The sequence below is a fragment of the Sinocyclocheilus anshuiensis genome, unplaced genomic scaffold (assembly GCF_001515605.1).
Source record: "Sinocyclocheilus anshuiensis isolate Anshui unplaced genomic scaffold, SAMN03320099.WGS_v1.1 scaffold400, whole genome shotgun sequence".
Lineage (NCBI taxonomy): Eukaryota > Metazoa > Chordata > Actinopteri > Cypriniformes > Cyprinidae > Sinocyclocheilus > Sinocyclocheilus anshuiensis.
In genome coordinates this window covers 165700-176930 of record NW_015554084.1, presented here as the reverse complement: position 1 = coordinate 176930, position 11231 = coordinate 165700, and the positions used below count along the sequence as shown (strand labels likewise).

Here is an 11231-nt window from a genome sequence, read left to right as displayed (position 1 = left end):
AGTGACATAACCGGTGTTGCGGCTTAACACCGGTATCACCGTCAGCACCGTCTATCGCGGCAAGCCTAATGGCCAGGTGATGGAGGCATGATTGGTTGCCGGAGGTTGGGGTTGAAAGAATAAAGATGTTTAATTGAAATCTCAAATCCATCTCAATCTCTCAGATCAAGTTCATCAGTACTTAATAAATGAATGTTTACACAACAATAATAATAACTATTGTTTAATACATGAGTGAAATATTTCACATGCCTCAGGGCTCCAGACTGCGACTAAAACGGTCGCATTTGTGACGCATGCTAAAGTGTTAAATATTCTTTGAGCAAAACAGTAATAAAATGTATTGTACCAGTCCACAGCCTAAGCAAATGCTCCACTCTGTTTCACAATGGTAACTATAGTATAATTTAAACGGTTCTAATAATTCCAACTAGGGATGCTCTGATCGATTGGCCGGAGATCGGTATTGGCCGATAATCACATTTTATGACGCGATCGGTACTCACTACACTTGGCCGATCTCACGAACCGATTGCAATTTGATGACGTCAATGCGTGACCACGTACATGATGCGTGGGGACATAAAGATGTGGCGCCGCAGTCATGTCATCGCCGGTGTGGAAATGCTATGACGTTTCAAGAAACAATGAAAAATTAGCTGTTTGTCGTGTATGTTTTGCATGATGATATGATGAATGGATGGTTCATTTTTAACAGCAGATTCAGTGACGTTAGAGCTGATCTGCGCCTCACTGCACACGTCTGTGGCATGTTACGGCTACACGGCCACCGGAGCTGATATTAGCCTACTCGATAGCATTAACACAGGCTTTACTCCTTTCAAACTTTATCTGGAATGTCACCGTTTCTGTCACTGCAACTTCCCGATCAGGTGAACGAACGAACACACACACACGAAATCATCTGCCTCATGAAAATAATGTAGTTAATATTTGCTTCATTTATGATTTATTTTATCCGCCCGTGACCCACCTGCAAATAATCAGAATGATTATTATTATTATAATGATTTTTTTATTACCCCACCCGTGGATATAGGAGAAGCAAAATATGTTTGCTGCGTAAATCAGACGGACTTACTGAAAATACAAATTAATTCTCTGCCAGCAGGAGGTGCTTTAAAGCGGGAGAAACAGGTTTCCCCACTAACGGCTGTACACAGAGCAGCGCTGAGCTCACAAACGCTGCTTTATCAGGCATATAACATGCAAGATGAAATGAAAATTACATCAAAAATTTTTATTTTATCAAAATGATTTTTAAACGTGCAGTACATGCTCATGTTTATTCAACGAAGCCTTTTGGAAAATCGGTCAGTTTTGATATTGTGGCGAGCGCCACAAATAAATAAATGTATGGGAAACACATCCCACAGCACAACCACCTGAGCCCAACTTCAGTCTTCTCATCACCTTAACTTTAACTGCGTTTGTAGCCGGCGCCATAGCCAGACTGATAAACAAACACAGACCGGAAGTTAACTTCGGGCCAGGCACGTGCGCCCGATGAAACCGTCTATATAAAGCATGAAGCATCAGAATTGGTATCGGCCGATCACCATGAAAAGAAATCGGTACTCTGTATCGGCTGCAAAAATTTAAAAATGTTGCATGTAATAGCTTTTTTTCTGATTGTTTTGCGATCACATCTTTTATGTTGACGTAATAAACTGAGACGATGTGCATACATTTTAGTGGAAAAAAGACTTTCAAACCGTCCTCATCTCTGCTGAACAGCAGCGCTGACGGCACACCTGATAAACGCAGCTCAGTTGAGCAGCATGAGAGAGCGGAGACGTGTGAAGTAAAAGTGCAGAAAAGCAGTGTCCATTTCGTGCACCGCTTGAACAAACTACAACAGGTAAAGCTATCAGCTGTGTAGACATTAACTATCGTTAACAATTCTCGTTTATAATCGATACTAATATGGCTTCTTGTTGATCTGGCCTTTGCGTAGTCCCATTGATTGCATTTAACTACCTGTAACCTTTCCTCCCTTTACAATACACCAGCCAGCTAAAAAGATTACATTTTTTGAGGTGTAGATTGAGAGGAAGCTGGCATTTAACCAGTGAAGCAGCAGTTTTTCCTTAATGAAATGTTTGTGTCAGTAAATGCCGATAACCCAAAGTAAAAGATGACTGCTTTCACTTTCATTACACCTTCTGTCTTATCATGTGACTTTTAGTTTGTGTGTGTGTGTGTGTGTGTAGAGCTGGTTTGCATGATGTTACGTTTAACGGCTGTTAACGACTTTTGGAGATTTCAGTGTTCTGGATAGCATTTTATATATAAAAAAAGTGAAACTGAGTGGAAAAAATATATAAATGTAGTTGTGAACAATACCACATTATTGTTATAATTCTCAGTGTGCAGTGAATCTAATTGTGTATGGACATGATGAGGTGACCCTGTTGCTTCTACTGTGCTGTCTTGGCATAAGCCCTTACACCACATAAATTATGAATGGAGCCCCATGTGGCTCACGGTAGATTGCCGCACCCCCTCCCCTTACTGTCACTTCACCATCTACACTGACATCGGCATGGCAACATGATGTGCTTCATCGATTTGAACCATTGGTATTCAAAGATGTAGAGTTCTGACTGCCTTTGCAGTCCATCTCCTTCAAAGACACGCAAGTTGTAATAGACAGATATAATGGCTAGTCAAACTTGCTGGTCAATGTTTTGGAAGTGTATATATGTAATAAATTCAGCACATAAGATTCTGCCTTAACCTGGAAGTAGGAAAGTCTGATAAAAGCCTGATTGTGCATTTAATGATTTCTCTGCAAGTTTGGTGCATGGCCTTGAATAAACCTTCCAGTTTGAACCACTGAATCTAATTTAGTAATGTTTGTGAAACGAGTATAAAGGCTATCATTCGCATACGTTGTATTCGGGGAGGGTTGCTTGCTCACATGCACATTTGTCTGTTTGTCTCTGTAGTTGCTCAACAATGGCTCCTGGTGTTGCGTTGTAGCCTGCTCTTAAGCCTGACAGGAAATACTGCTTAAAATGCTTAAGAGGTGCAGGTGGAATATTAGAGAAAGTATCTGGTTTACCATCTGCTCACTGAATATTTTATTTCTTGGGCTCTTCGAAGGGGCTGGTTCTGAGGGGTGAGGCCGCAGGACCAGACTCAATGAGTTTCCAGCGAAATGTCCGAGAAGTCAGGGCAGAGCACCAAGGCAAAGGATGGCAAGACCAAGTATGCAACCCTTAGCCTCTTCAACACGTACAAGGGCAAGTCTCTGGAGACCCAGAAAACTGCAGGTGAGTCAACTGACCATTCTTACAAACAAGCTGTTGTTAATTATGGAGTTCCCTGTGGTGGGGTGAATCTCTCAAAAGCTGTCAAGAACATGTTCAGGTTACATTTCACCTCAAAACCTAAAATTGCTAACTGCTTTTTGCATAAAGACGATGAAGCAAACAGAAAAATGCTTACATTAAACTTAATTCAATAACTTTTAATACAGACAGTCTACACAGTCACATTTCGTGACTTACACATGACTTGGGTAACTTCTAATGATTTGCTCTCTTAACTGTTAAAATGAGAATGGTTCATTGAGTAGAGTGTCAAGTGTTGCACTGCAGTCTTTTAACTGTCGTTCATTGAGCTCCCCGATCAGCGTCCTTTGCATCGCTGGATCAAATAAGCAGCCTTTGTCCACTCAGTTACTGCTGTGCATTCCTGTGAGCTTAAAGATAGAGAGAGACTGCCCAAGAACATTTGTTGTAAGATTACTGCTCATATTAACAATATTCCTGTACAAATGATGTTCATTTTATTGCATATTATTGCTCTTTTGTTGGTTTTGATTGCTTCTATTGTCATCATTTGTAAGTCGCTTTGGATAAAAGCATCTACTAAATGTAAATGACTTTTGGTCAAAAAACTGAAATTTCTTTCTTTTCTTCCACTTAGTTGCTGCCAGACATGGGCTCCAAAGTTTGGGCAAAGTTGCGGTCAGTCGACGCATGCCCCCCCCAGCTAACCTGCCCAGCCTAAAAGCTGAGAACAAAGGCAACGATCCCAACGTTAGCATCGTACCCAAGGACGGCAGCGGATGGGCCTCCAGACAGGATCAACCAGGAGACGAACGGTAAAACTCCACCCTATTAAATGATAGGTGTAGTTCCTGTTGAAAGATCAGTTTTAGATGTTCCAAACATACTCTTTCACATCGTCTTGCATGTTTTGCAGTCATTAGATTCTTATGTTCCACTGGCACTTTTTTTAATTTTTTTTTTTATGATTGTAGGCAACAAGAGACCCCTCCACCACAGCCTAAGCCAACTGTGCCCCAGACCTCTGATGTCCCTCTGGGAGGCAGCCGCTCCTGGGCCAACAGCAAACAGTCTGGGCAGCTGGACGGTAAGCCGTTTCCTTTGTAAACCTTTTCTTTGTTGTTCACTCTCAAAATGCTACTCGGTGAACTGTAAATCCTTATCTAAACAAATTTAAGCCACAGATTTATCTTAATTATCATGAATTTTGAACTGCTGAAGTCAAGTGCTTAAGTGTCACTGTGTCTACAGGAGCTCCTCGGATGAGCAGTCAGTTCCATCAGGAGTTTCCGAGTCTGCAGGCGGCGGGTGAGGAGGAGAAATCAGGCGATCAGGAAGATGAACCCTATGGGCCGGGCCCCAGCCTCAGGCCTCAGAGTACGACCATCATCCTTCATCTTTTCTTATGAGCTGTTTAACATATTGGTTGCAACTGTTTAGGGAAAAAAAGATATTCAGCAATTTCTTAACGAGAGTTCTAAAATATAATTATCACCTTCACTCTGGCCTTTTATCTCCATTCCCTACTCAGATGTGGGTAGCTGGCGGGAAGGTGGAGGCAAGAACTTAAACGTTGCTCCCAGCCCCTCAGAGACCGATGGTAAGCCCTCTGAGGAGTCAGGCGTGGGTCGAGGCACACCATCTCCCTCTGTGGACTCCGATGAGGCAGGGAAACCCTCTGCTGGGGAGGGCAGAGAAAAGAGAGATGCCAGAGACAGGCTCCCACCTACTGCCCCTCAGCATAAACTTAATGGTGGCCAGCCAACGGCAAGAGGAATGTCATCTCAGTTCCATGCTGCTCAGTTCAGGAGCATGATGCCACCATATGTGAGTGATTTAGCCATTGTTTATAATTTAATCTACCTTCTGAAATGTGACATGCTGCTATGTATTGTTTTGTTTGGTACTGATTTTGTGAAGTGTATTTGGCAGTACTATTTTAATGTGTGCTTTATCTTTTCAGATGTTCAATGCTTACCCTCGAGGGCCCTTTCCTCCTGTACAAGGCAGCTTAAGGTACCCTGGACAACAGGAGATGTCTAAGTAAGTGATCCCATAAGGTTTGAACTTAAATGGCTTTAGATCTAGAAGCTAAGGTTGAAAGACAGTGTTACTTTGTCCTTTCTTTTGTTGCCATGAATAATTTATTTAGATGAATCTGAAGTATTTACGCTACACGGTGCTTTCTAAAGTTGAAGTTACAGTTCTAACTAGTTATTGGCCTTAATTTGTCTGAAGGGTTAAAAGTTAAAGTGGAAGCAGTTGAAAGTTACATTTTATTTATTAAGACAAGCAATCTGGTATTTTGGAATACTTCCAGGACATTAGGAGCTTTGTGAAGTCTAGCTTTTCCCCCTCATATTTCTCTCTTTTCTCCACTTAGGGGTCCACGGTCTGGTCTAAGACCCTCCCAGCCTCCCTCTCAGTCATGGCTGCAGGATCCAGACAGGCCATCAATTGTTAGTGCCACTGAACTAAAAGAGCTAGACAATCTGGACACTGATGCTGATGAGGGTTGGGCAGGTGAGAGTGACAGTTGAATGATTTTTTTTGTTGTTGTTTTTTTCCCCGATTCATGGTTTACAGAAGGGTTGGGTGGTAAAGAATGTACATTGTAGGCTTCCCAAGGTAGTTGGTGTTATCAGTATTACATGGTGGTCGGCCATACACCATTTAAATAGCTACGTTCACACTGTCAGTATTTGGGATTGACAACCGCATTTACTTACAGGTGTGAGTCTCGAAATGTCCCGTTCACGCAGCAGCTTACAGTTGCGTTTGGAATACTGTCTGTATAAACGTGCAACGGGAGTCAAGCCCGTATTCCTTACCAGTAACTAGGGGTGCTCCGATCAGGATTTTTGAGGCCGAGCAGCTTTCACACAGGAGTCCGCTACTGATCCGTGGCTGTTTACCACAAACACAACATTTATCCATTAATTTGATTTCAAATTTAAACATAGTCACTGAAAATGCTTTTTCAGCATTGCAATTCTTTTTTTTTACACAGTACAGTAACACACAGACATGTTTAAACACAATAAATAAAAACAACACATTATTCAATGCTTTTTACTTTTGCGTTTACTTCTAGATTTATATATTAAGTTGCTCAAGGAAGTGGAAAAACATTTAAACTACTTATCTTATGTTATCACAAACTTACCATTGACAGGAATAGTCAGCTCTACTGCCTTTTCTTTTGAATGCATTTATGGTGTAATTACTACATTTTAGTGTCAATCCATGTTCATATTTACTGCAAACGATGCGCTGTTACTTTAATTCAGGCTTGCAGTGCAGCAAAAATGGACTCGGTGCGGAAACGATCTGCACTGCTGCAGACGCACCGCTCCTGGAACGCATTGCCTGACTGCAACCGTGTGCACGCTTTATTAATCCGTTAACATGAGCGCGTAAAAAATACGCACCATGTATGCACTGCAAACGGAGTAATGTGAACCTGCACGGTCTCCAGGAGCGAGCGCACGGTCTCCAGGAGCTCCAGGAGCGGGCGCGAGCGCACGGTCTCCAGGAGCGCGCGCGAGCGCTGAATGGTTAAACACTGGCAAGAATTAAAAAGAAATGCAATTTCTAAACTTTAGTGACGATGTGAGCCTGCCTCGATTGTGCAAGTGACAATTCCTGTCTCAACTGTGCAGCCTGCAGCTCTCTTATTTTGTGAAATTACGTCTCACAAGGTTTTCAAATGACTTTATAAGTTATTTAATGAAGAAATATGAAGGTGAGTACCTCACGTTCAGCATTATAATTATTTTACCCATGCCGGACAGAGACTGAGACGTGCCACTGCATGTCGTGCCAAACCTCTCACGGCAGGCTCGTCATCAGCTTGAAATCGTTTTTTTGAGATCTGCCTTTTTAGAGACCGCCGATCAATCATCCCAAAAAATTTGGGTAGAGAGCGGAGCATATTTGAGTCGCGCGCAGAACACAAAACTGATGGTAGCAGCTTCGATGGAAAACTGACTGGATCTAAAACTTTCACATTACACAGATCATTTCTCCGTCACTGTAAGTTACCGAAACCACACATGAAAACTCGTTACACACGTTAGATATGCGTTTGTGTGGCAGAGTGACTCTCTTGCCCTGTATGATGTGACAGACAACTAGTTGTCCAGTCCTGTTCCGTTCACACAGCGCGTGTGTTCAGAGAATGCGGTTGTGAATCCTGAAAGTTTACAGGTGTGATTTCGGCTACAGAATGCGGTTGTCACACCCATAAATAACCGTACTGTGTGTGAACGTAACCGTTTTAAGGAATCAAAAACAGGACTGACAACCGTATTCTGCTGCTGTGTGAATGTGGCCAATGACTTGGCCACCATTGTTCTGCTTTTTTTTTTATTTTTTTTTTTATTTATTTTTTTTATGGAAATAAAAGGTATTTTGTTTAGTTAAACAATAGACATTAAAATTATAAACTGAAAGCTTTTGTTTTATTAAATTGTGGCCTCATACTAATTCATTCCCTCATTTAAATTTACTTAAGTCGTAGGAACAAATTCTTAAATTATGTTTAAGTGAGTTTGTCATTGTACTGTTTTATTGTTGTTGTGAGTAATAATTAAGCATAATAATGAATTTATAATTTTCAAGAATTCAATATTCGAAAGCTGTAAAGATCTTCCTCGTGGCAATCCCTAGTACAGTGCAACAGTAGAAATCGTCAATTGGTTGAGGTTTCTGCACCATTTACATTGTAAAATATGTTCATTTTTTCACTAAGTACTTATTCATAATAAGTACTTATTCATTTTATGAATACTTTTATATTCAGTAGGTCATGGAAGCAAATCAGAAGATAACGATTAATCGGATAAAGCGATTATAAAGTTTATAATAAATTGGGTTATTAGCTATTTCCACATTTCATTTTATATTTAAATCATTTGTTAATTGAGTCACCATTTTTGTTGTTATTTAGGTGCTCAAATGGAAGTTGACTATACTGAGAAACTGAACTTTAGTGATGATGAGGAGAACCATTCGGCTAAGGAGAAAGGCAATAACTGGTAAGCACTCATCTTTGTGACTTATTTTATAACATTTTTTGGGAGTAGTAAACATTGGCCCTATAAAACTCTTTCTTGCTGAAACACAGGGAGTGGATGACTAAAGTTGATCGCATGCGGTCAAGAAACACTGGTGTTCAGGAGGGATGGAAGGAAGGAGAAGAGGAGAGGCGTGACCGCAAGAGCTCATGGCCTGAAAGTGGAGACCCCAGAGCTCCCTCCCCTGGCAATATTGTCCATTATAGCAAGACGGTTCCTCCACAAGAACAACAGGTATGGTGTGCACTAGAACAATCGACCCTTCACAAAGAGCTTGATTGACAGGCAATCTGACCATTCATAACGCCGAATCAGCCATCTTGGTTGACAAACAAATCACACAGGAGAGTAAGATTAAATTTGGTGGCTTTAAACTTTAAAAATTGGTGTGTATTGACTAGGCATGGGCCGGTATGAGATTTTGACGGTATGATAATCTTAAGCAAACATATCACGGTATTGTCATTACAGCTCTAAAATGTGTTATTTTTAAATGACTGGGTAAAAAAAAAAAAATAAATTCCGCTGAACACAATATATTTTGTTTTTGAGCAACATACAGAATATTAGGAACAGTAGAATGTGTTTATTTTTTCTTTGATTTGTTTCCTAAAAAGATGAAAAATAAAGACTGACATCTTTAACCTAAATCTGTAATTAGTTATTTAATTTTAGTTATATAATTCATATACATATCAATGTATGCACTGTATGCACTGCAAACGGAGTAATGTGAACCTGGCATTATGTGTGTGCGCTGCGAGTGTGACGGTCTCCACGCGCGAGCGCTGAATGGTTAAACACTGGCAAGAATTAAAAAGAAATGCAATTTCTAAACTTTAGTGACGATGTGAGCCTGCCTCGATTGTGCAAGTGACAATTCCTGTCTCAACTGTGCAGCCTGCAGCTCTCTTATTGACAGACGCGATGTGGTGATTTGAAGCCATTTGCGTATTTTGAGAGAGAAAGAGAGAGCGCGCGCGGTGATTCACTCACGTTGTTTGTGAAATTACGTCTCACAAGGTTTTCAAATGACTTTATAAGTTATTTAATGAAGAAATATGAAGGTGAGTACCTCACGTTCAGCATTATAATTATTTTACCCATGCCGGACAGAGACTGAGACGTGCCACTGCATGTCGTGCCAAACCTCTCACGGCAGGCTCGTCATCAGCTTGAAATCGTTTTTTTGAGATCTGCCTTTTTAGAGACCGCCGATCAATCATCCCAAAAAATTTGGGTAGAGAGCGGAGCATATTTGAGTCGCGCGCAGAACACAAAACTGATGGTAGCAGCTTCGATGGAAAACTGACTGGATCTAAAACTTTCACATTACACAGATCATTTCTCCGTCACTGTAAGTTACCGAAACCACACATGAAAACTCGTTACACACGTTAGATATGCGTTTGTGTGGCAGAGTGACTCTCTTGCCCTGTATGATGTGACAGACAACTAGTTGTCCAGTCCTGTTCCGTTCACACAGCGCGTGTGTTCAGAGAATGCGGTTGTGAATCCTGAAAGTTTACAGGTGTGATTTCGGCTACAGAATGCGGTTGTCACACCCATAAATAACCGTACTGTGTGTGAACGTAACCGTTTTAAGGAATCAAAAACAGGACTGACAACCGTATTCTGCTGCTGTGTGAATGTGGCCAATGACTTGGCCACCATTGTTCTGCTTTTTTTTTTATTTTTTTTTTTATTTATTTTTTTTATGGAAATAAAAGGTATTTTGTTTAGTTAAACAATAGACATTAAAATTATAAACTGAAAGCTTTTGTTTTATTAAATTGTGGCCTCATACTAATTCATTCCCTCATTTAAATTTACTTAAGTCGTAGGAACAAATTCTTAAATTATGTTTAAGTGAGTTTGTCATTGTACTGTTTTATTGTTGTTGTGAGTAATAATTAAGCATAATAATGAATTTATAATTTTCAAGAATTCAATATTCGAAAGCTGTAAAGATCTTCCTCGTGGCAATCCCTAGTACAGTGCAACAGTAGAAATCGTCAATTGGTTGAGGTTTCTGCACCATTTACATTGTAAAATATGTTCATTTTTTCACTAAGTACTTATTCATAATAAGTACTTATTCATTTTATGAATACTTTTATATTCAGTAGGTCATGGAAGCAAATCAGAAGATAACGATTAATCGGATAAAGCGATTATAAAGTTTATAATAAATTGGGTTATTAGCTATTTCCACATTTCATTTTATATTTAAATCATTTGTTAATTGAGTCACCATTTTTGTTGTTATTTAGGTGCTCAAATGGAAGTTGACTATACTGAGAAACTGAACTTTAGTGATGATGAGGAGAACCATTCGGCTAAGGAGAAAGGCAATAACTGGTAAGCACTCATCTTTGTGACTTATTTTATAACATTTTTTGGGAGTAGTAAACATTGGCCCTATAAAACTCTTTCTTGCTGAAACACAGGGAGTGGATGACTAAAGTTGATCGCATGCGGTCAAGAAACACTGGTGTTCAGGAGGGATGGAAGGAAGGAGAAGAGGAGAGGCGTGACCGCAAGAGCTCATGGCCTGAAAGTGGAGACCCCAGAGCTCCCTCCCCTGGCAATATTGTCCATTATAGCAAGACGGTTCCTCCACAAGAACAACAGGTATGGTGTGCACTAGAACAATCGACCCTTCACAAAGAGCTTGATTGACAGGCAATCTGACCATTCATAACGCCGAATCAGCCATCTTGGTTGACAAACAAATCACACAGGAGAGTAAGATTAAATTTGGTGGCTTTAAACTTTAAAAATTGGTGTGTATTGACTAGGCATGGGCCGGTATGAGATTTTGACGGTATGA

At 40.4% G+C, this 11231-nt stretch overlaps 1 protein-coding gene across 2 annotated transcripts in view; it reads left to right on the top strand.

Moving 5' to 3' along the window:
* The window catches only part of prrc2c (proline-rich coiled-coil 2C), a 37833-nt gene that overhangs the window by 2733 nt on the left and 23869 nt on the right, over positions 1 to 11231 (top strand). Inside the window, exons 2-10 of one of the 2 annotated variants that reach the window (XM_016461259.1) lie at positions 3130 to 3299; positions 3958 to 4135; positions 4295 to 4407; positions 4572 to 4697; positions 4852 to 5147; positions 5284 to 5363; positions 5704 to 5843; positions 8272 to 8359; positions 8449 to 8632. In XM_016461259.1, coding sequence (XP_016316745.1) covers positions 3185 to 3299; positions 3958 to 4135; positions 4295 to 4407; positions 4572 to 4697; positions 4852 to 5147; positions 5284 to 5363; positions 5704 to 5843; positions 8272 to 8359; positions 8449 to 8632 — 1320 coding nt within the window. In that variant the 5' untranslated portion in view covers positions 3130 to 3184. Of the gene's footprint in view, positions 1 to 3129; positions 3300 to 3957; positions 4136 to 4294; positions 4408 to 4571; positions 4698 to 4851; positions 5148 to 5283; positions 5364 to 5703; positions 5844 to 8271; positions 8360 to 8448; positions 8633 to 10675; positions 10760 to 10848; positions 11033 to 11231 lie in introns of those variants that run through there. The other variant, XM_016461260.1, reaches the window with a different exon arrangement.